Genomic DNA, 26,220 nt, shown 5'->3' with positions numbered 1-26,220 from the left:
GTAGCAGTCCTATCTATACCTTAGTCTTATACAACAAAAATAAAAGAAGTGTGTTTTTGTCAGCACTCACTGGTTTCGAAGTGAGCGTTAACGTGTTAACTATGTTGAAGCGAATGTCATTATCTGACATATGGCAAATGCATCGAAATTTTTGTTTTTCATATTTTCGTTTGTCGTGTTACGAAAGTGTCACCTGTTCATTTTAGGCTAAAGGAATACTTTTATAGTTTATTTATTTTTTTATACTGCAAAAAAATCACAGCATGTCCTCGCAGATATATGTCTAATGTATGTATATGCAATAATAAATTCGATTTAAATTTGTTTCGTAGAACCAGATCGTATAATAGTTCCGCAGTGTAAACGAGTAAGCATAAAGAGAAGAACAAGTTAGTCGTTGCTTGTTGTTCGTGCTTTCTATAGTGTTTCTATGGAATTTTACTAATTTAATTCAAAGTAATGTAGTGTTGTGTAAAATTAAACAGTTTTATCATGTAGCAAAGCGAGGAAAAAAAGAAAAAATTTATTGAAAGTGATTTTGCCTTCAAATTTTTAATAAACGTAAATATATTGGGAAATTTTTTTTTGTAAATGAAATAAAGCTAAATAGAATTTTGAGTGAAAATTGTTTATAATATATACGTGTGCGTATACGTAACATTCCATACGCTGTGCATGAAAATGAGATTATATAGGCAAGAGTGAATGTCGAGGTACACACATTCATAATTTTTCCAAATTTTTTTTTAAATAACACAAGGTGTTTATTCATAATCTTTAACTATTTAACGATGCAACAATAATGTTATGCTTAATTAAAAACAAAGCCATGAACACAATTATATAAGTAGTGATGAACAAATTACAGAACACAATCTTAATAACACTAACAGTTGAGCAGTTAAACTCAGTGGAGTTTTAGAATAACGAATATTCATTGTAATGCAATCAAGGATTAATACACCACAGCTTACATTATTAGGACAAAGATAGGAAATTGATAATGAAAGTGCAATGGATGTTATTTATTGCTCAGGAGATGAACGTGTAGCAAGTTGGTTATTTTATTGGTAATTGTGATGGGTGAATCTCTGCAGCACAATTTGTCCGATTTAATATGAAATATGCATAGAAACTTTAGTGCTCCGGTCGTTTAGCTATCTGTTGTTTATCTTTCACTCAATTGTACATATCAATATATGAACTGAAATTTATTGCCAATTCTTTACGGCGCACGACAATTCAAACTGGCAGCGTATAAAATAGGCACGCACACTACGAAAGATGTATTTGGCTGTGGGAATCACCCTTGGAAATTCATAAGTTATATATATGTTGTGAATTGGTTTGTTTACGAAGTTGTTTTAAATATTGATTCATATGCAAGTTAATAAAGAGGTAGCCAGTTGATTTTCCAATATTTTGAATTTGACATTTTGGCCTATACTCGTGGGCAAATAAAAAACAAACATTTAACCATGCCTGTAAATACAAAAATTTATTAAGAGGATTATAAAAAAAAAAAAACGCAAAAAAAGTACTTTTTATTTTAGAATGATGCTTATATGGCTTTTTTGAATTTTTTGAGTAATTCAAGCAAAATGTTCTTGCAACAAAGATAATCCCAAGACATGAGATTTCTTTGAACGTAAATATGGCATTTTAGTACTTGGAGAAGAAAACCAAATGAAATAAGCCAGAATAATAGACAAAAAATTAAGTGCTTTTTCTTATTATTATTGCGTCAACATTTGTTGCTGTGTCACCAATTGTCTGTTAGCGCTTGACATCTGCGACATACGCTCTCGGCGAACTTCCGACATATTTTTTTTTTTTTAGTATATGTGTATATGTTTGCTTTAACGAGATTCCATAAACTTACAATCGTATTAAGGTCGCGATTTTATTTTTTTGAATACTGTGTTAGTGAATAGTGCTCTATTCAATATGTTAGGTTGTGGAAAAAGAAATCCATTATTTTTATATGAACCACAGGACTTTATTTAACATGCTTCAGATTGGCCGATTTGGGTCAAATATGCACCGTTTTGTTGTATGATTTGTTGCCATTTTAAATGTAACTTCAAAATGCCTCTCTCATAGAAGTCCTGGTTTCTATTTGCAAAAAACTCTAGTAATCGATTTTCACAATCCTCCCTAGATTCGAATTGTTTATCATTAAAGAAATTTTGCAATGCAAGAAAAAGATGATAATCGCTTGGTGCCAAGTCCGGTCTGTATGGCGGATGCATTAAAACTTCCCAACCAAGCTCCCGAAGTTTCTGGCGAGTCACTGTAGATGTGTATGGCCTAGCGTTGTCCTGGTGGAATACGACACCTCTCCTGTTGGCCAATTCTGGCCGTTTCTGGTCAATCGCTATCTTCAAACGGTCCAGTTGTTGACAGTAGAGATCAGAATTTAGTGTTTGGCCATATGGAAGCAACTCATAATAAATAATCCCCTTCCAGTCCCACCAAATGCATAGCAAAACCTTCCTGGCCGTTTGAGGTGCTTCACCGCTCTTTGACCACGATCGTTTTCGCACAGGGTTATCGTATGTGATCCATTTCTCATCTCCAGTCACCATCCGTTTAAGAAATGGGTCTATCTCATTCCGTTTGGCCAAGGCTTCGCAGATGGAAATTCGATCCATCATGTTTTTTTCTGTTAATTGGTGTGGCACCCAAACATCGAGCTTCTTTTTGAATCCAGCTTTGTGTAAATGGTTTAAAACTGTTTTATGGTCGATTTTTAGCTCCTGGGCGATGTTACGACTGCTAATATGCCGGTCAACTTCGATCATTTCTCCGATTTTATCGACATTTTCGACGACCGGTCTACCTGTGCGAGGTGCATCTTTAACATCAAAAATTCCTGAACGGAATCTACGAAACCATAATTGCACATAATTGGCTGTTACAGTATCGGAACCATAAACAATTTTAGCCGCCTGGCTTGCATTTTCGCCTTTGTCAAAGAAAAACTGTAAAATGTACCGAATTTTCTCTTTGTTCACTTCCATTTTTAACACGCTGTAACTCACAACCGAATGCACCAAACAAAAAACAGCAAAAGAATTTTTTTTACTGCGAAATGTCACCTTTCCAACGAGCATAAATATGAAATTGTTTGATCGATAATTTACGAGAAATCTATCAGTGCAGCCATCTACCGAAAAAATAATGGATTTCTTTTTCCCCAAACTAATATTAAGTGTTTGCGTTCATTTTGGTAGTGTGTTCAATTGAAAACGGCAATTATTGAAAAAAATTGGTGCAATACACACATTGATCAAAATATTTTTCATCATTTCCCCCAACATATTCCTATATGCTTAGCAACATGGCGATATCGTGACCGAAGAACTTATATTGATTTGACAACAATCCTATCGTAGACCTATTTTCACATTTCTTTTACTTTGCGGATCTGCGTGCCAGCCAAGTTATATTGCACCGATTTGAGCTACTGGTAATCAGAAGACGTCATGTTTGATGAGTGCGCTGGGGGTGACAGAGCTTCCCATTCGAACTACAACAGTGTACCCCTGAGCAACTCCTGCAACAAATGGCCCAAATTGCATTTTCAGCCAATTTGTGAGATAGCCATTTTTCCTCCTTTTGCATCGTTTCCATCGCAGGTGAATATCTAGAAACAATTAATTCATCAACTGCTAAGTTCTTCGAAAGTGGTTTCAGAGTTTAAGATGGGTTTTGCGTCCAATAAATCTTGCAATTCATTATTTTTGAAGTTTCCCGGTCCTTCAGGCGGATTTTTGTTAATGACAGAATCACCATTTTTAAATCGTTGAAACCAAAACTGACAATTGGGATATGATGAAACAGAATCATCGTAAGCTTCTGAAAATGTTTGGTGGGCTTTGGTCGCACATTTATTCAAATTACACATCAAAAGTAATCAAGGTCGAAAATTCAATTTTGAGCGCTCCATGTCGGCGTACGCTCAATAAATCAATAATATTAAATTGAAACTTGTTATTATAGGTAGAGAAAGGTCTAAATTATCGAATTTAATCGTTATGTACACTGGTTTATCCCATTTCTTTATAATTTTTACCTGTGGAAGTCGCCTATCAAAATGAACACAATCACATGATGTATATGGCTTGCAGGTAGATTACTAATTAATTTAACACGAAAAACGACGAAAACTGAAGTGCATTTTATTTTAAATAGAGTGTAAATATGTTGTGCTATGTTTCTGACCAACTCCAAAAAATAAAACCAAAAAGAAAGGAAATTTTCTATTGCAATATTCTGTATATCGAAACGCTGACAACTAAGGTAAAATTCTGAAGTCACATAAGCACAAAGCTTAGATTAGTGGCTCCACCAATGAGTCCGCAATCGTATGTCGGCGTGTTCATGATGATACCTTACTTTTAAAAATATCCACCTCTTTTCACTTGCTCCCGTGCATATTTACGCTTAGCTATATTCTTCCACCAGATCTTTACATGTTGAAAATCTTTACTTTGGATAAAAAAAATTTACAATTGTTCCCACAGCTCTCAATCTTTCGGAGTTATTTTTATCAGCTTTGAGAAGTGACTCCACCAATGAATACAATAGAAACTATGCTGACTATAGATATGTGATAGTAATTCCAGGATAACACACACAAATCAAATAAAACATATTTTATTTGCAAACGCAATCTAATATCTTTAAGATAAGTACATTGATGCAGCAGCAACGAAAAATCTCTTGATTATTCTTTATATAAAACCTCCACATTGTTTATGTTACTAATGCACATTCACAAGAAGATTTCTTACCCGCCAAAGTTCTCTTTCATAAAACTGTATATGTATGATCACATGTATGTAAACATAAACGTGCGTAAGCTTTTCACTGCACTATTGCTTTTAGGGTGAGTTTCGGTTTTTTTTCGAAAAGGTTTTTAATATTTATCTTAGGTGGTTGTATGTGATAATTTTCGAGCTACTTAGGCGGCGGCTCTTCACAACAATGTTACATTTCAAAGACACATTGTCCATGAAATTGGTCCAATAATGTTTCATTTAACTCGGCCGCAGAAAAAGTGGGACTTCCTTCAGTGCTACATGCTATTTGGCTTTTATGGATATCATTATTAGGAAATATTATGGCTAATATATTGCGGCGAAAAATGCAACATTGTCACACTTAGGCACACCACACGTCTCCTCTGCGGTATTAAAATTTCTATCTCTGTGTATCTTCGAAGTAAAGAAGATTTTCAAGCTTCGAGATAAATTTAAATAAATTTTATATATGGGCATATTCAAGATTATTGGTAATTAAATAATTTTTGTAACACATTAACCATAGCACGTGTTTGAAGTTTTCGCACGCCGCCTTTTTCAAGACTAAAATTCGAAAAATTTCTTCTTTTTTTTTTTTTTTTGGGTTCACTGAAAGGTAAAGCTTTTATATTATTTTGAAAGGGGAAATTGATTTGAGTAAAAGTGAACAAATTTCTGAACTGAATAATAAATGCAATAAGAAGGAAAGCTAGCTGGACTAATCTTCAAATATAAAATTTAAAACTGTTGCGAAATTGTTAAATGGAGTAAACGAATACTAGATTGACAAGACTTAAAAACGAATACTATGTTACCTTCATCTTGAAAATATGGCACCAAAGTGATGAGCGTTTTCCTTAAGTTTAGTAAATTCAATGTACTTAACGTCGATATTCCCAAATCAAATATAAAAGCGTATGTAAAAGCAGTTGACAACATTAAATATCACTTAGTTTCTCTTTAGTGTTGCCAGGCAAGTTATCTTAAAGCTAATGAAGTGAAAATATACTACAAATATACAAAGCAGCCTTACGTTAATTGGACACTTCTCAAATAATATTTTGGTGCAGAACGTAGATTATTGGTGAAAATGTATGCGACCTCCTTAAATTAGCGTAGCAGGAAAATCTACCTAGTTGGCGCCACATAACTTTTTGTGATTTGTTCGCAACGGGGTTATAAAATTAATATGCATTTCGATTTTTTCTGTGAAGACGGCCGAATAATGTATTCAATGCATTTACTTGTGACACTCAACCGCGGATTAATTTATTTGCTCCCTCTAAGCTAATTTATCTGTAATGAGCGGCTCAGCAATTATTCATTTTATGGACATTTGAAAGAAAATTTTGTAGCCTTCTATGAGGAACTTCCTATAAAGGCAACGGCATACGGCAATTATATGCAAGTAATGCGAATGTGTGTACATCGTTTAGTTTAGTACGCAGCCAATGTGGTTCTCTTTTAACCTGCAAGGATATGTGTCATAGTTCCTCTAAACAATATATATATGTCTTCTGTCCGTCTTTCTTTTAAGTGGGAGTCAAAAGTGCTTTAAGAAGACCAAGACGAGTAGCTCCTTAATCAGATATGGCCGCATGTTACCTTTTTTATTGTTTGTGTCGACGTTGCAAAAATTGAGCCGGAAAGTTGATATTAGTCATGCACATGGTTGTGTCAATTTCATTCATAAAGTTGAAAAACAGTGTCGACAGCTAAAATAATCAAAAACTAAAAGTCCTTCTGTATGTCAGATGCCTATCTATAGTTAGCTTAAATGTTTATGCTATATATATTGTGGATACTTGCTGCAAATACTTACAAGTTCAGTGTAAGCATAGTGTGAATTGACTGAAATAACACGCGCACGAGATGGCGGATGTATAAAATTCTGCCAAAGCGATTACAGTCCTCTTACTTGTTTCCTTACACACGTATTCTTAGCGGATCAGTCGAAAAAATTTTTTATGGAATAAGTATTTTGTTTATTTAATTTTTCAATTTGTTTTGTAGTAATTAAGAAATATTGATCAAGTTTTAATTAATACATTTTCTTCAGTTTTTAAGCATATAAAGGCAGCAAGTTTGTTTAATAATTTAAAGAAGGAAATGCGTAAATATCTTGCGATATCTTTGGATATAGAAATTATGATAAAAGAATTTCGTATTTCGTAATCCTTGACTCGAATGGTTCTGGTGCTCTTTTGTCCAAGTAACCATTTATTTGTATGCATCTAATTTTGTACAGACGCGTTAATCCTTTTATATTAATTTCATTTTTTCTACTATTTACCTCAATAATTATTTAACCTTTAAGGTACTTGCTCGCACTTTTATTCATACATTTACAAAAGCACGTTTTCGTTCATGTATTATGCTCGTAAAGCTCTTGGTAGATGGCTACCACTTGCTAGGTTCTAAGTGGTTCATTTTTACGTCTATTCGAGTTTTCTTCTTCTTTTCTTTTTTTTCTTTGGCTTGATTTCGCGTAGGCTGAAATTTTTCTTCTTTCTCCCTTTAAGCACTTTAAGTGTCATGGTCTTGTTCATTTACATTTTTCTTTATTTTGCACACACATACACACAATTAAGTTTAAGGAGAAAAATTTAAATTTTCTTTTGTGAGCCCATCATTCTAAGTAGTTGTACAATGTTGTGTTGCGTGTTTGCAGAAGAGTTGTATATTACATTCTTACATATGTAATTTTCAAACGTCTTTCACGTTGTAAATTGAAATTATATAAATTGATCCTCGAATCCTGCATAGAGAAAATTTTATAAACTGACGATAATCTATGGCAATAAAAACAAGTAAGAAAATTGTATTCGCTTTGGAGAGAATTTTCGATGCCCATCGGTACATTAGAACTGTAAAATTTTTATTGAATGTGGGCGTGTCAGTTGGGTAAACATTTATTTTTCAACTGACTTAAGGAAAATACTTCTGTGTCACATTTTAGACGAAACAGAGAGAAATTTGCAGAGAGTTTAAGGCTATATATTAGTTTGGGGAAAAAGAAATCCATTATTTTTATATGTTTGGCCATATGGAAGCAACTCATAATAAATAATCCCCTTCCAGTCCCACCAAATGCATAGCAAAACCTTCCTGGCCGTTTGAGGTGCTTCACCGCTCTTTGACCACGATCGTTTTCGCACAGGGTTATCGTATGTGCTCCATTTCTCATCTCCAGTCACCATCCGTTTAAGAAATGGGTCTATCTCATTCCGTTTGGCCAAGGCTTCGCAGATGGAAATTCGTTCCATCATGTTTTTTTCTGTTAATTGGTGTGGCACCCAAACATCGAGCTTCTTTTTGAATCCAGCTTTGTGTAAATGGTTTAAAACTGTTTTATGGTCGATTTTTAGCTCCTGGGCGACGTTACGACTGCTAACATGCCGGTCAACTTCGATCATTTCTCCGATTTTATCGACATTTTCGACGACCGGCCTACCTGTGCGAGGTGCATCTTTAACATCAAAAATTCCTGAACGGAATCTACGAAACCATAATTGCACATAATTGGCTGTTACAGTATCGGAACCATAAACATCATTCACAATTTTAGCCGCCTGGCTTGCATTTTCGCCTTTGTCAAAGAAAAACTGTAAAATGTACCGAATTTTCTCTTTGTTCACTTCCATTTTTAACACGCTGTAACTCACAACCGAATGCACCAAACAAAAAACAGCAAAAGAATTTTTTTTACTGCGAAATGTCACCTTTCCAACGAGCATAAGTATGAAATTGTTTGATCGATACTTTACGAGAAATCTATCAGTGCAGCCATCTACCGAAAAAATAATGGATTTCTTTTTCCCCAAACTAATATTTATAAGGACTTTGCACAAAGTTTGTATAGAGTTTAAGAACAATATCCGATATGGAAAAGTAAATTCTACAATACTCCGTTTTCTGTTGTGGCAACATTTTCATGCTCATGCTTTGCCAAATGGTAGACAAGAAGACAGGATTAAATCAACTCGAATGAAATATTATGTATATATATGTATGTATAGGCATAGTAGTGGGTGTCAAAGATTCACTCCATGGTAAATGTAATTTTTTTATTTGTTTTTATTTTAAAATTGTAATTCATGTGCAAAGTGTATGAATTGCTTGGCCAATATCAGTCAGACAGACGGACATGGCAAACTCGAATTCGCAATTTATGTTGTTTAATTTGAAATGATAATGTAACTAGTTGGCAGCAACTTGCTCTAGATATAAAGAATTGGTGTTGACAGCAGAAAATTTAGCAAAACTTTGCAATATGTACGTATTATTGTTATAATGCTTACAAAATCTCTTAAATTTTTTCTATTTCAGCTTAGATTGTAGTCAATTGAAACTATTTTTGAGCTTATTTTTTACGACTATTAAGGTTTGAAGTACTATTTGTTGTCATTCATTTATTTTGCGATGTATGTATATATATGTGTGCGAGTGTAAGTACACGTGCGGACATTAAGTGTGTATACGCTGAACGAATCCAAGCCAACATGCATAAACGGATTAAATTAATAAATAGCAAATATGAATCGCATCAATATAATTAACCGTTAAATTAATCTTGCAAACAACTATATATGAATGTTCATAACATAAAAAATGCCTCTGCGTTCTTAGAATTAATTTCTGCTCTAAAATTTATATATTTATATATATATTTTTAGGGATCAATTGGGAGAAGGTGTCAAAGTATTTTTTGTTCTTTTCTTAAACCTACCTAAACTAAATCCCTTTGTAAATATATGTTTACAGACGTAGTTTTAGTTAGCTTTTCAAAATTTACATTACTTTCCTACCAATAGAATGACTTTTTTTTATTTTGTATTAAAACTTCAACCTCAATACAAACAAATTTTTATAGATTTATTTAGATTAATACTACAACTGTAGACAATGGTCAAGCACACACGCATATATCTGTATATTTGTTAATTTATAACGTAGTAGAGGTAATAAAGTTAATGTAATTATAAAATTTAAAAAAAAAAAAAAAACTTCATTTACGCATCGTTAAAAGTTCTGTGGGAAACACCAGCATCATCTACGACAAATGCACTCTTACTATATCTCTTTAAATACTTTTATACTGTTACTCTGCTAAATTTTGTCGAAAAATAAATTTTTTTTTTTGTTTTTTTTTTTTTTTTCTTTAAATTTTTTAACGATTTAGTCATAAATAGATTATAACAATATTAGAAAAAATATGTAAGAAGTAAGAGTAAGAGTAAGCGTAGTCGTACGAAAACTGAACAACAATCGTTAGCTTAGAAGTTCTCCCCCTTCGCTGGCAGTGCTTTTGCACAATTTTTGTTTTGTTTTTTTCGACGTATAACGACGAAAGATGTATGCAGCGGCAGGGGGTGCTTCGTTGGCGTCACGCCAGGCTCGTCAACGGCAACGACAACAAAAGAAGACTCAACAACTCCAGGCGAAACTACATCCACCGAAGGGACCGGGTTTATCGGTCACGGAACATGGTGCTTCCACACCTACGCGTCAGTCGCGTCAATTTCATCAGCTACCGACCAATTACCTACGTACTCCACAGGCGCAGGTACGTAAGCTTAGCGCTAGCTACACGGCGCAATCTAAGCTTTTACTGCCAATCGAAGAGGGTGATACCCAATCTGTATTACACATGCGTATGCATTCGCACGCCCATGGACAAACTCCGCATTCACACAGTCATTCGCACGGTTCACAGCATCATCAACATTTAGCCCATTACACTGGACCATCAACAACAGTTCATCACCACCATGGCCGGGTTTCACCGAAATTAGTACACCGTTATTCGGGTAGTAGTAGTGGCGCTAGTTTCCAACACTCTCATTTGCCGAAATCGGCAACAGCGACTTTACCACTGGTTTTACAAATAGAGGCAACACCACCGAAAATACGCGACGAAATTTCTGATGCAGCTGCTGAAAAGCAACCATTAACAGCGGGAGGCGATTCATGCGATGATGAGGAGCATCATCATCATCATCATCATCGTCATCATCATCCCCCTATCGGTGCTTTAGAGCGCAAATGTAGCGTATATCGTATGAAACGTTACGACGCCTTTGACATTGAATCGGGCGGGGGTGTAAGGCGTCAATTGAAAGAATTGCAATTTAATCAACAGCATCAACAGTACGAACCATTACCATCTGAAGAACCTCATATGGTATTTAAAAGTTTTCCCAGTAGTGCTGGACGTAAAGTACAGATGTGCGCATATTGCGAAGAAGGTATTTGCGTCTGTGAACACATTGAGGTAATTAATAGCAAACAACCCCCAAAAAGCAGAGTTCGACGAAAGTCTAGAACTGTCTTCCTATCGTTCTCTTTATTATCAATTGTTTCTCTTCAAATCAACAATTCTGTGTCTCGCTTTTTACTCTTTTTTCAAAGCGGGGAAGTGTCTCCTGAAGAATATATTATGTTATTTTAACGGTTATTCTAATAATCAATCATTTTTATATACGAAGCGTAATATGAGGTCCGGTGACACTGTTAACAAGTGTTCAAGAGATACTTCCCCTCTTCACGATTTTTACATTTACTTTAATACACATGTGTATATATATATAAATATACATATATGTAGAGAAGATAATGTATTTTAAAAAGCATTTTATATACACCTAACTGCTCTAATACGACACATACATATGTACATACATACATATGTAAATAATTTTCATCTTTTTTATGAATTTTGTTTTTCAATGTCGCATGTTCGTTATTTAGTAACATTTTGTTGCATGTTTTCTCCTCATTTACTCAGAATTCATTTTTGCGTTCATTGAAAAATTTTCGAAATTGATGGATTTTTAAATAACGTATGAATGTATATGAATCGATCGCTTGTCTATAAGAAGTAAGCAAAGCATATCCAAAGTAAAAAGTAATTCTTTTCTATTACTTTTCGTCTCATTATGTAAAAAATCTCATATATATGTACAATATATATATATCTCGTAAACATTATTTGTAACGCGTGTGTACACAGAATCTTCTTTTATTTATAATATTTGCATGACTTAATTCGGAATAAAAGTAGCCATAGGGCGAGATGTAATGCAACATTCGATGTCTTTCACGTAAATATGCAAATTTTCGCTGTAAATAAATTTAGGATCATTGGTAGTTTAAAAATAATCACAATTGAATTTTTTTCCCTTTTAACAATATTGATTCTCGCACGCGCTGAAGTCTTACGTTGTTTTATATTATATTCTGTCTGCACAACATATGTAACGATACGATTAAAGTTTGACTTTCTTTTTGTATTTGTCGAAGAAAAATCACTTTATGACTGTGTGTAGGCACTTTATTACACCAGGGAGCTTCAGCTGTTATATTGAATTTGCTTTTTGGTTCAAAAATTTACTTCAAAAAGTTTTGCGTATATACCCTAAGTGTTTAACTTTTTCGTCGTTAATTACACCTATCACCGAAGGATAGGGGGTAAATTCATTTTGTCAAAACCTTTGCAACGCCCAGAAGGAAGCATCAGAGACCCCACAAAGAATACATATTCTTGATTAGCATCAAATGTCCGTCTATCCGTCTGTTATCAACAGTCTCTTGCCCGCAGAAATTAAGCTGCCGACTTCCAATTTGGTAAAAATAGTGCAGACAGGTTGGTATTAAAAATGAGCCAAATCGTTTGAAGGGCACGCCCACAATACAACGCAAACAGAATAACTATTTTCAAAGGAAAAGAAAAATTGGTTTTTTGCCCATTACTCATAAACTATACCAAATAAACGTAAAAAATTTGAAAGCATGTTCTGTGGGCGATGTTGTAACATTTGTGCACAAAAATGGAAAACATTGATTACGCCTACCCAATATTATAGGGTATCAAAATTTAATACGCAGAAACAAGCTTCAAAACTCCTATAAAGTGTATAAATTCTTGGCCAGTTTCAAATCTTCAATGCACTTGAGCATGCCAGCCTGTTCGTCTGTCTATCTGCCTGTTTGCGTAACTTTGTAGCATTTGTGGTCAACATTCCCCCCTTAGCGAAAATCAAGGTATCACCTAGAACACCCACATGCCCGTGCGACAAAAACCTTTATTTTGAAAATAGAAGAAAGCAACTGCGTCCAGTCCTTTTATAGAGCATCAGAATATTGTTTTTTTTACTTCTTTTGTCTTTTTTTGGGGCTAAACGGTGATGGGTAAAAAAGGTTCGGTCCTGATCGAATTTAATTTTCTTACTTGTTTTTTTAAAATAATTTTTTCGTTTTAATGGGCCGCTGGGGTAACGGCGTAAGTCACGTTATGACCGCCATCCGTTGGTAGGTATTTCTAGGCAACGTTTCCTACCTGAAGCGACACCAATCGGCTTGGCTTCTTTAAAAGTAACTGAAATCCTCTTCCCGACAAAACGTGTGGCCTTTTACCCATTTCTATTTTCTTTTCTTTTGCTACTACAAGCAATCAGGGCTATTTAAATAAATTTTTTTAAAAAAATTGTCCAAAGAGTTAACACGCAATTGACTTAGAAGAGAAAGGAGTTGATGAAAATATATACATATATAAAGTCTTAAATGACGAATGACAAAATGAAAAAATACGGGGCGAGAAAAAAGAATCTTCGTCTCAATTTTCTTACACATCATCTGATCAATTGTTTGCATACCTTCACGACTTTCCCTTAAAAATTCTATCAATACTTTTTGTGCTAACAACAAAAAATTCATTTATTTTTCATTTTTTCCCTCACGACAAAAATATTGCGAATACATTGAAATGTGTAGAAAGCAAAAAAAATAATAACAATAATAATAATAATAATAAGAATGATAGTAGTAAATAAATAAATAAAAATAAAAATAATGCCATTGTATATATTATTAGTAAAATGAATGGAAATTTTAATAAAGCACAAGTGAAGGCCGAAGTTCAGGACCTATCTTATCCAATTTACTTGTTCAGATTGATTAATCTATTACTAAATAGCGTTAGCCTTTGAATAGATAAATATAATGTGTATTGAATGTTCAAAAACTGTTTAGCGTTGGCCATTGAATACTTATTTACTTCAATACTTACCTCATGGCAGACAATTTCTATTATTTAATATTATTTCAAAAAAAAAAGTGTACTTAGCGTCGTTAACGTTCACAGCGCGATGCGATAATAACTTGTGGATGTGTTCATTAGAGTTTAGATAATTAAAATTATCAATATTAATATAAATAAATGAATAGGGGTCAGCTAATCAAAATAATTTTGAAGACTTTGAAAAAAAATGTCGTGAAAAAAACAATTTTGGCGAGTGAAATTATTTTGTGAAACAGAAGGAATCTCTATCTGTCTATAATCGAAAGCTGTGTGCAAATGTCATTAAAACGAAGGCAATAACATTTTGTTGCGCCGACATAAAAAGCGACTGTCTTTGTGTATGCAATGTATGTTCGTCGAGTGTTTGTGAAAAGTTTCTCGCAAACTTGAAAAATAAAAATACGAATAAAAATAAAAACGAAAATAAAAAATCGAAAAATCGGAAAAAAAATGGCTTCATGTTGATAAAGACGTGATAGCGAAACAAACTATTAATAAAATCGAAATTATAAAAAAAAAAATCCTTTTAATTTTAATACTGAACTAGTAAATTATATAAAATTGTAAACACGTTACACATATATATATATATAATTAATTAGAAACCGTATTCAGTTGCCTATAATTGATATTTATTTCTTGAGATAAAAATTTGCGAAAGTCCGGGTTTATGTGTCGCTTATTGTGCACGTGCGCAAAATTACGTTTGAATTGGTGGTTGCGACGACGCGGTAGACGACGCCGAAAGGGTCAATATAGACAGAAGCATCATCGGTGGAAAGATTTCGAGAGAGCGTAGCAACGATAGTACAACATATAAACGATATATAGCGGCAGCAACGTGAGGAGCAATACTGTGTGCATGATTGAATAATAGTTTTTGGGCGCTACAACCCTGCCATAAGTATCCTGTAAGATTAGAATATTTTTTTAAAATATATATGTATATATATTATTAATTTCATTTAACGATACAAATCGAATGCGCGCATAGTTTCATACTAGGCTTCAAAGAGCATATATATGTTCCTCATTGAATTCACGAAACGAAAACGCAAAGTAACACGAAGAAGGCGAATCATACGTAGCAGTGGTAAAGGTTTTGGACAAGCCTTCGTATTTGTGAAATCATCATAACGAAAGGCTCATTAAACTAAATCGTGCTACTAAACTAAACATCAATTATTTTAAAGCCCTTAGTGAACAGAATCAATCAAAGCCAACTAAAACACGATGCAAGCTGCATTGATGCTAAGATCGAAATCTCGGGTGGCGAGAAGAAGAAAGCTACGAAAATTAGGTGGAAGACTTGAATTGCCTAGTAATGTAGCAACCAAAGAAATAGCTCCATTTCCTCGTTATCCACCTGAGTCATGGGTAATAATTATTTTTTTTAAGCAACATCTTTTAATAACAATCAATCCAACCAACCTAACAAATTAACATATTTTCTTCTATTTTTCCCTCTTTCTGTCTGTCCCCCTTTCCAGTCCCTGTTATAAGAACAAAAAAAACAAAACAAAAAAGCAGTTTATAAATTATAGCTGTGCACGTTCGTACATAGAATTGAAGAAATATTTCCTTTCGGCTCTGACTATTTATGCAAATCTCACTGAATAGCGCAACAAATTTAATCTTTTTTTTTTTACTCGAAAAATCTTCCAAAATTCTGACTTTCTTCCGATGGAAATCGGAAGCATTCAGCTAAGAGATTAAATATATTGGATATCCTTCCTCTACCATCTAAGTTTTGCTTAATACGATATGTTTCCTTAATGGGATTTCGCCTCTCTCTCTCTCTCTCTCTCTCTCTCTTTCACTTACGATGTATTACAATTGAATACTTTTCTTTTCTATCTCTTTAACATTTTCCTTTAATGAAAATCAAGTAAAAGTCGTCAAAAACATTTCCCCGCCTACTCTTCTCTCTTCACACTTTTTTTTCTCTTCGATTTTATTTTTTGTCAACTACACTTTCTTTCTGTATTATATACTTATTCTAGTCGTAGATATCCGTTATGTTTTTTAACGAAATTTTTTCACCTTCAAACTAATTTGCTGAGTTAATCAGTACAGAGCAGCAGCAAAGTAGACTTTTGAGCACAAAACACTCACTTTTAATTCTATTGATTAATTACATATATATATATATATTATTTTTTTTTTTAAGTAAAAATTGAAAACCCACCCACCTTCCTACCAAATTAGTTGATGCAGAATCGCCTTAGAATTCTTTCTATTTTTTTTTTTTTTTTGTTTTTTTCTATTAAGCTACGTACGGTAGTTTTTTAACTGTTACTTTTTTATTTGTAGAAAAAAAAAATGAAACTCATGCAGTTCTCTTGTTTATTTTTCTCTGTTGTGATTTCCTTCGAATAAAACCAACCATTGATATAGATATCCACATTTTTACACGAATTGGAAATCGAGATGAATTGATGAAATGAATGAATACATTTTCTCGATCATGTGCAACTATTTTAAACGTTGCGAAAAGTTTCACTTCTTCTTATAAACGTACGTATATATACACAAGCGTACATATACACGTACGTTTTCTATACATATTGTGTATATACATACAAGTTTTAACTGTTCATCTATCTACCTATCTATAAATCTATCTATCTATCAATCTATCTATCTCTCTCTTCTCTCTCTCTATCTTTCTCACTCTGTCTCTGTATCTCTTTCTCTGCCTATTTGCCTACATTCAAAAAAATATTACATAAATATATTAAATAGATTATTATTATAAAAAGTAAAGGTGAAAGAAACACACTGTTCAAGCATAATTAGTTAAAATATTATTTACTTCTTCTATGCGATAATCGATTTCCTCTTCACTAACTTCACTTCTCTGTTAACGCTATTGTAACTCAACTCGCTTTTCCGTAAAACTCTTCGTGCGTTCGCTCCCTCCATCCATTTTACTATAATTATTGCAATGAACTGAACTGAACTGAACCGAACAATTGTTGATGTGCGTGCGTACGTGCATCATTCGTTCAAACCAACCATTCAACTCATATCGACAGTAAGTTCTGTACCGGATTATGCTTTTCGATTCGTTTTTTTTTTCTTTTTTAACTCTTCTTGTTTTTATTATTACTAATTTTCGTAAAATAGATATTTATGTTAATTTTTTTTTTTTTTTTTTGTATGAATTGAAGTTTTCTAAAGTACAGTGAAAATGCTTGTAAAATGTTGTTGTTGTAATCGCAGTAGAAAATGTCTTTGAAATTTTAAAGGCAAAAAATGAGAAAACGTATATGGCCCGACACTTGCACAAAAAAAAAAATGAAGGAAAAGACATTAATTAGAAGCGTACTTACATTTAAATATATATTTTTTATTCCTGTTAATGGTATGGACTTGAAGAGAATGTTTTCTAAATAATTAAAAGAAAAAAACAAAAATGTTGGCTTTACATGACAAATTTGTTCAGTTTACCAATGAATTAAGTCATACTGGCAAAGGTGGATTTACTTGCAAAGCTAGCATTGCACCGAATTTCTTAATTATTTATTATTTTGAATTATTTATTAGTTGTTTTTCTGTTCTTTTTGTTTTTTTTTTTCTACTTTTTAAATACAGAACAGACATACGTTACGATTTAAACTGGTAATGTGATTACTTACAAGCATTTTCCTTACATTAAATAACTTCAATGCTCGATACTGAAGAACTAAAGAGAACTTGCCTGTTCAGCATTTAAAAATCACTTACATTTCTATCGCTTACAAAAAAAAAAAAAAAATATGAAAAATTTAAAATTTCGTATGCTCGAGGTAACGAACTGAACTATAAAAAAATGCAAAAAAAATATTGAAAAAAGAAAAAGGAAACATTTCATTTCGAATATTATTCATAACCTGATCATCATCATCATCATCATCATCATCATCATCACGGGTTTTCATATCTTTTGTGTTGTTACATAACATAATTTTTTATAATATGTATATATTCTTACATATCTTGTGTACATGTAAATATATACATTTTTTTATTCTTACTTAAGAGAAGAATATAAACACAACGAATATAAGTTAATAAAAAACAAACGAACGGTATCAAGTTTTCCTAAAAAAATTCTGTTCAGCTTGCTTGCCTCTCATTCCCGTTTTCGATCTAGGAGCTCAACTTGACTCAATATGCGAATAACGTTCCACAAAATTCGAAAATGAGAATCCTAATTTTAATTGTTAAGAAAAGAAACTAAAAAATATAAAAACAAAATTAATCTTTAGATAGAAAGCAAAAAAAAAAAAAAAGAAATGCTTATAAGAATTTCTTTAATCACTTTATATTTGTGTCCTATGTGAGCTTTTTGTGGAAAATTCACAAGTTGAAGCAAGTGGAAAAAGCACTAACGAATATACACATGTAAACGAACAGGCCAATATCTGCGGTATATACGGTATATATAGTCAGCCTTTTTAACAATCTCACTGATGAAGACAACCGAAATGTAAATTCTAAAGCCATTGCTCACTCTTCTTAGTAAGTATTATTAACACACGCACGTGGACACGTGGATTCAAGAGATGTGTGTTATGCGGAAATATCGTTAGAAAATGTAAACGATCGTGATCGTGTGATTATATATAGAAATTTTCATATATTCTTCATCTTTCAGCGTTTTTTGGTAAGTTTGTTAAATTCTATTATTGAATTACATTCAATACCGGCCACGTTTAATTAACATCTTATGTTAGTTAACGTTAGTCATATACGACACATATACACACATAGTATATATAACATTTTAGCGAATTGAAATCATCGTAAATTAAATATATAAAATAAAAATTATTTTTTAGACTTACGTTTAAGATATCTTTTATAAACCTGTAGAGTTGATATCACATTCTCGTTATAATAATTATAACCTGTACGAGAGACCGTCTCTCCGAGAGTATTTGTCTCATATATATATATATATATATATAAATAAATAAATAAATAAATAAATAAAAGAGTATAGGAGGAGTAGCTTAAATTTTTACACACTACTGCAGTAATCGCTTACGAAATGCTTTCCGGTGTAATCAGAACACAAAGCAAAGTTTTTTTCAAAATTAAAGTACAATGTTTCTCGTCAAATTCGAGACAAATTGATTGAGTCGTGGAAATTTTGTAACAAAAATTTAAATCATAATGCCACCTCTGTCTATGTATAATTCCGTGCAAAAAAGTCGATACTTATGTACAGTTGCTTACATCAAAGGGAAGCAAACAATTCTACGAATCAACGGAAAAGCGTCCATTTCCAATGCATTAAAATTTTCGATAAATGATTCCTAGGCAAAAATCGACTTTATCCCTCTATATAGTATCCTATAATCAGTCTAACATATTCCTCTAACGTTTCGAAGAATTTTTATAAAGGCCACTTTGATAAGACCCTTAAAATATGCTTCGGTCTCCGCTATTAATCTCATCTATTCGATGTAAATCCTTTTTCCTTGCGTTAACTGAGTCGCTGCGTATCAGTTAAACCATCGACGAGTTGCTAGCTTTGACGAAGAAAACTTGATATAAAGCTTTCCAATCCAATGCGTAGTTTGATCTTTAATATTCCCATCAAAAGGAAATCTTTCGTTAACGTACTATATTCGTCTTTTCCATTGTTTGAATGTAACTCTCTTTAACGACTCATCGAAACGACATGAAATTTTGACGGCGCCGTCGCACGATTGGCACTTTCAACATTTGACACGCATTTTTTATCCCAAGAATTATGAAATGAAGTGTTAGAAATGTGTAGGCAGGATGGCACCATTAAGTGAAAAATCATAATGGAAATGATATGGAAAATATCGAACCCTTCCTCTATTCGCGGCGCTCAAACTAGAGCTTGATTTCATTGTAATTTACATTTAACAACTACAAAAACCGTTACACTGAAAGATATTGGTTGGGATTTGATGTAAAAGAGAACATATATTTGGGAGGATATAAAGAAAATCCGTACATAAAGCACGTGGTCAAGAGGCGAAAGAAATGCGAAAAAATTTTAACAAAACACAACCGGATACTGTCGAAGGAATTAATGATTTTTCTACGAAATTATACATAGACGCCGTAATATCACATATGACACGTAGTCTAGCCATTTTCACAGAACTGCTAAGATACTTGCTCTTTGCACTAGGCACCATGAAAATCTTAGGCTAAATCGTTAAAAAATACGTGAAATAAATTTAGAAAATGGTAAAGCGAAAGCTGTAAGATTGAAAACAAGAAGATGAAAATGACGAATGACCACCAAAAATATTAAGAATGGCCGCTGTTGTTGTTATATGTGATATCTTCTCCTCTTTTTGAGTGAAAAAATTTGAAAGATAATCGTGGTTTCAATTAGTAGTTTAGGTAAAGTTTTTTAATTTCGTTTTAAATTCTAACAAGAAAGGGTAAGAACATTACCGGTAAACGCTTCTGATACGCACGGTTCTGAAAATGGCGTGCCGTACACAAAAATACAATATTTTTATCATAGAATAATTAATTTTATATACATTTTCCACTAGGAATTTAAGTTTTGCGAAATTAATCACCATTACTTACCGTCATCGTTGACCATGATCACCAAGACTTCTATACCAAATTAGGTACTACTTGCTATTTTCATATACATGCCTATCTTATGAATTCTTATGAATTCTTAACTGTAATGTAAATTTTTTCCCCGTCACCTTTTATAAGCATAGTAATTGTGCGTTCGTCTAAATCTATGTGTGTGTGTGTTTGGCGATAGGTGGAAAGCATTGAAAGCCTGCGTGTGCGTGTAATTATATATCTGCATTATTGTCATTATCTTTTTTCATTTTATTTTTTTTTTTTTTAATTAAATATTAGGGCATGGAATACGAGAGCAATCGATTTTAGTAAATTAAAAGTAAATTCAATTTTTATATACGCACACACGCACACATAGGCCTATGCCAACCGATTTATCATCGTTTCTCATTTATCTGTAAGCGTACTTTAATAGATGCATGACATTCTTATGCATAATTAAAAATTCCATTCGGTGGAATAGTACTACAATCGGAATTTGAATGCATTTCCTTGCATGTAAACAACAAAAAAAAAAAAAAAAAACAATAGTAATAAATATTATACTTAAATATAATGAAAAACTAATTCAGATGCATAAATATTTTTGAAATCGCAATCGTTTCCTGTCTTTCAATTTTTTCATTTTTCCATTGCCTATATATGTATATATGTTTATTTACAAATTCACTTATAAAATTTTAACTATCTTCCGTCTATAACTTATTTCAAATGTTGTCTGTCTGTCTGTTTGTGCACAGTATGATGTATAAATATAAGATATTATCGCACGTATTCCTCTTATTCGTCGTTCGAGATGTGTACAGAAAGTAGCATTTGAAAATTTCCATTTCCACTCATTGTTCGAGTGCTCACAATATACTTGATATTGAGCAACTTTTAAGGACTTACTTGCAGTATATTGTTATTGCGAAAAAAAAAAAAAATGCATAATAATAATATGTGTGTAATAATAACTAACCTCGGTTTTCTCTCGGCAATAAACAAACGAAAATAAGTGCCAGTAGCCAACTATATACACATATGAAGCGTGTTTTGGTCGATGGGACTTAAAGTGCATTGTAAGGAAATCTTTCATCAAGTCCACTGCACCACAAGCAATCTCTCCTCTGTCGTAAAACAAGACACCAGCTCGAGTGCAATTTTATTCAAATATTTTTATGCCTTTTATTGTGTATAAAAAAAAAAAAAAAACAAAACAAATTAAAAGATTTTTTGTCCTTTTATCTATTATTAAATATTCCTTTCTTTAAAGACTTCAACTTTGAAGTCCACAGTAACTTATACAGTAACTTATGCACAGACAAGAAAACGGTACGATTTTCTACTATATTCCCAAGTATAATGATGGCATAAGCACGATCGAAACTGATGAAAAATTTCGGTCAAGATATTTTGCCCTCCCACATATATATTAAGGATAAAAATAGCTTCGTAATTCAATTTTGGGTAAAGTTCGCGGCGACATTTCTAAAACTTTAGCAATGCCGATTGCATTGCAAACCATGATGAAAAGAGGCACTTTGCTCTTGTTATTTTCGAAAAGGTGGACGACGCTCCCTGTCTGTAGAGGTAATAATGTCATTTCGAGATTTCTTTGCGAAGGTTCGACGACTAAAGCAATCGGAGTTGGCCGTTTGGCCAATTGATTCTTTCGAACAAATCCTGCATACGGTAAGCAAACTTGAACTCCTTCACATACATGTTTATGCTATGGAATTATGCATAAAAGTCCTTTTGTTTTATCAAGTTAATGGAAATTTTTGAATTACCCGGTATAGAAGAGAAAGGGTAGCTAGAGTAATGATTACTCACTCCACTAATTTAATATATTGAACAGGGAGGGTTCCTTTTAAAAATGCAAAGCTGTTGGCATAAACAAAATTTCATTGTGGAAATTCAAATAAGAAAATTCCAATTACACTATGCTTGTTTGTAAGTTTACGTGGATGTCAGATGTTTCTGTTTTTGTTTACTTTAATAGTATCAACATATAGAATTAACGGTATAAAAATGTTAAGTTCAGTCGCCGAATTTTAAACGAGCGGTCGCTCTTGCGTTATTTGTTATTGTTGTTGTTTGCTAATTAAAGCTCTATTATTATTATTGTTACTCTGTAAACACTCGGCTTACTCGCATGCTGCATATATAGAACCTAAAGGCACCTGAGTTCGTTTTTCTACAATGACATAAGTATTTACATAGAAGCACCTAAAAAGCTTACGAATTATGATTTGAACCCGTTCGCAAAAATGATGGTGATACGAAGCGGATGATTCATTACTTAATTGCGCTTCTTTTTCATTTTTGCTCACTTTATCACGCCATACATTGAAAATCTATTAATTAAGGGCCTCTATGCACACTTAAACCTATATTAGTATATATTGTTTTAATAAATATATTATCTATATTTTTGATATTTAACGTGTATATCCGTTGAGTTTTGTATATTTTGTATTATTTTTTTTTTGCTTTGAATTTTGAAACTTTATAAGATACATACGCACATTAAATATATTTGTATGTATATTAATAATACATACTTTTGCACGTACATACATGCCTATGTATGCGCGTATGTATAATGCTGGTAAAGTTGGCTAACAATATACGTTTTCGTTCATTATATCTATATATATATATATATATATATATATATATATATATATTTATATATTTATAGTACGTATTTATTTTTTTTTTTTCATTTTTTTCTTTTTTTACAATAATTTGTTGAGATGTTGTAATTTAATCTTTATTAAAGAAAGCATTATCTGTTTGAATAGTTGGCTTGTCATTCTTAAAAACTTAACAATGATTTCATTTTATTTATTTTGTACGTGTAATGTTCATCTTGGAAATTAGTGTGCCCAGGGTCGAGCTGCTTGGTTGGAACGTGGACGACGGTGTAGTGTTCAGGAGGCTCAACATCAAACTGTTAGTAGTAAACGCTGGGTAAAGAGAAATCGGGTAACCCTTTGACTTTAAATAGAAGTCAGATTAAAAGTTTATTTTATATAGATACAAGACGCATCTCTAGGTGGCTCTTCTGATGACGAAGATCTTTTAGGCGTTTTGCGTGGACCTAGTACATTTGCCAACGCTTTCCTATATGCGGGCTTGGGTACAATAGCCCTCGGTTTGGTAATCGCTTTTGTTGGTACTGGCGAGAAAGGCTTTAAAACTGTAGAATTACGTCTTATCGGACCGTCTTTAATAGGTTATTCGCTTAGCGTGTAAATATCTTCTTTGCTTTTGTCTATACATGTCGATTGTTTTCCAGGCCTAGGCTTCATTTGTTGCATGTTGCGCATCTTATTTTGCATTTGTCCTTCGCATTGCCTGTCGTCAAATAAAAATTCTCGTCAAAAGAATATTAACAAAATAGATGCAGATCACACAACGTCACTCTTGCATGGAGAGAGCAAACGGGTGTCCATTGCACGTGGACCCAATCAACAGGTCAGCAAAAAAAAATCTCCGCCTTAATTCCTTACTAATAAGCTCTATTTGTTCTCTTGCAGTCCCGTTACCCTTTCACTCATAAACGCTCCAACACAAAAATGATTAATGAAGGCATGGAAGCCTTACGACAAATAGCAACGACATCTTTATTTATGCAAAATGAACAAAAGCCATTAACCAATCGGATAGTTCCTATAATAAAAGAGCCAGAGAACACAAATGGTAAATTTTGCTTTCCGCTATTATACCCATCACCGAAAGATGAGGGGTGTATTCATTTTGTCAAAATATTTGCAACGCCCAGAAGGAAGCATCAGAGACCCCACAAAGAATACATATTCTTGATTAGCATCAAATGTCCGTCTATCTGTCTGTTGTCAACATTCTCTTGGCCGCAGAAATTAAGCTACCGACTTTCAATTTGGTAAAAATACTGGAAGTTCTTGCAGGCAGGTTGGTATTGAAAATGGGCCATATCGTTTAAAGGGCACGCCCGCAGTACAACGCAAACTGAGAGTAACTATTTTTCAAAGGAAATGAAAAATTGATTTCTTACCCATTACTCATAAGCTATAGCAAATAAATGTAAAAAATTTGAAAGCATGTTCTTTGGGCGATGTTGCAATATTTTGGTACAAAAACGAAAAAATTGACTATGCCTACGCAATATTATTATAGTGTATCAAAATTTAATTGTTTTTCGATACCTTTATAACCCGCAGAAACAAGCTCCAAAATCCCCATAAAGTATGCTAATTCTTGGCCAGTCACAACCCTTGAATGCACCTAAACATGTCCGCCTCTTCGTCTGTTCAACTGTCTGCTTGCGTAATTTTGTAGTATTTGTGGTAAACATTCTCCCATTAGTGAAATTGAAGATATCGCCTACAAATTTGCAAAAGAATTTGAAAGTGACCTAAACTTTTCAAAGGACACGCCTACAGCAACCACGTGCCTATACGACAAGAACTTTTATTTTGAAAATAGAAGAAATCAACTGCGCCCACTCCATATTATAGAGCATGAGAATTTGTTTTTTTACTTCGTTTGTCTTTTTTGGGGTAAACAATGAAAAAATTCGGTCCAGACCGAATTTAATTTTCGTACTTGTTTTTAATGAAATTAAAAATCAATTAAATTTTAAATTAGATACTCCGCTGGAAATGAAAAAGTTGAACGTTCTAGAAAGCAAAGAAGATCAAATAAACGTAAATGAAGCGGACGATATCGTGCGCGATTTGCCGATACTGCCCGATCAATCGCCGCGAGATTCGGACGTTTTAAATCTTCGGCAAAGCACAAATTCAACCGCACCCATGATTAGTGATAATAAATATGTAGGAGATTTGTCATCTTGTAGTGAGAGCAACAATAGCTGTAAGCTGCTACGACAACGTGTATCAATTAATCAAACAAAAATGCCGGAGAAAGCATTGTCACAAATATCTCCACTCACTACTCCTCTCATTTCAAAAGACGAGAACCCCACGGAATGTAAATATCAGATGGAAACGTCATTAATGTATTTAAAAAACCTAAAACTAGAAAACGGAGTTCGGTCCACTTTACCTGAAAATATTGTACAAACAGGCAGCCTAATGCACTCATCTCTTACTCCCATACATAACGCATTAAGGAATCAAACAACAAAACCCGCTGGTACAAGTGCTACCTACGCAGCTGCTTTATCAGCCGTAAATGCAAATCGTGAACGCAATGAAACTTTAATAAGAGGACCTCTCGGCATGCCAATGCATATTTTGACTGCTACAAGTTCTACCAACACACAAACAACTTCAGCTTCTATTCTAAAATACACAACAAGCTCCTTAATCCCTGCTCCACCACCAACGGTTCCATGTTCAACAAATGTATGCCCCTTGAGAGTCAGTTCAGCACATGAAAACATACCGGGACAGATAACAGAGGTGACGAAACAAGTAAATCTTGTTTCCGGATCAGCGTTAACATTAGGAACACAGGCAAATAATGTAGCCTTTCCATCTTCTTCCGCTGCTACTGTAACTGCAACATACTCGGACAATTTATCTTCGAGAAACATTCCGTTAAATATATTTACTGGTTCAACGACGGCACCAACAATCAAATGTGAACCAGAACTTTTACTTAGTCCAGCGAAACTTGGTCAATAAATATTATAAGACATTTTTCCCCGATGAAATTGTTATTTATTTACAAATGCTTCGGTGTCGTCATAGCCTTAATATTAATTAACATCTCGAACGGAGCATTTTCTATATGATCTCAGCATGAAGTAAT

The 26,220-nt window shown here is 33.3% G+C and overlaps 1 protein-coding gene across 4 annotated transcripts; it reads left to right on the top strand.

Moving 5' to 3' along the window:
* Nucleotides 1-393: 393 nt before the first annotated feature.
* Nucleotides 394-26,220, top strand: LOC119634260. 4 transcript variants are annotated; one of them, XM_038028334.1, is made up of 7 exons: nt 394-561; nt 9,991-11,082; nt 23,341-23,445; nt 23,497-23,695; nt 23,759-23,937; nt 24,000-24,162; nt 25,090-26,220. In XM_038028334.1, the coding sequence occupies exons 2-7, from the start codon at nt 10,162-10,164 to the stop codon at nt 26,091-26,093; spliced, it is 2,571 nt and encodes an 856-aa protein (XP_037884262.1). In that variant the 5' UTR covers nt 394-561; nt 9,991-10,161; the 3' UTR covers nt 26,094-26,220. The 4 variants fall into 4 exon arrangements, with proteins under 4 accessions (XP_037884262.1, XP_037884266.1, XP_037884264.1 ...); XM_038028338.1 differs by having other exon boundaries at nt 23,341-23,412; nt 25,090-26,219; XM_038028336.1 differs by lacking the exon at nt 394-561 and having other exon boundaries at nt 9,628-11,082.

The sequence above is a fragment of the Glossina fuscipes genome, unplaced genomic scaffold (assembly GCF_014805625.2).
Source record: "Glossina fuscipes isolate IAEA_lab_2018 unplaced genomic scaffold, Yale_Gfus_2 2, whole genome shotgun sequence".
In the NCBI taxonomy this organism is placed as follows: domain Eukaryota; kingdom Metazoa; phylum Arthropoda; class Insecta; order Diptera; family Glossinidae; genus Glossina; species Glossina fuscipes.
The sequence above is the reverse complement of the archived record's forward strand: the minus strand, read 5'-3'. Positions and strand labels throughout refer to the sequence as shown.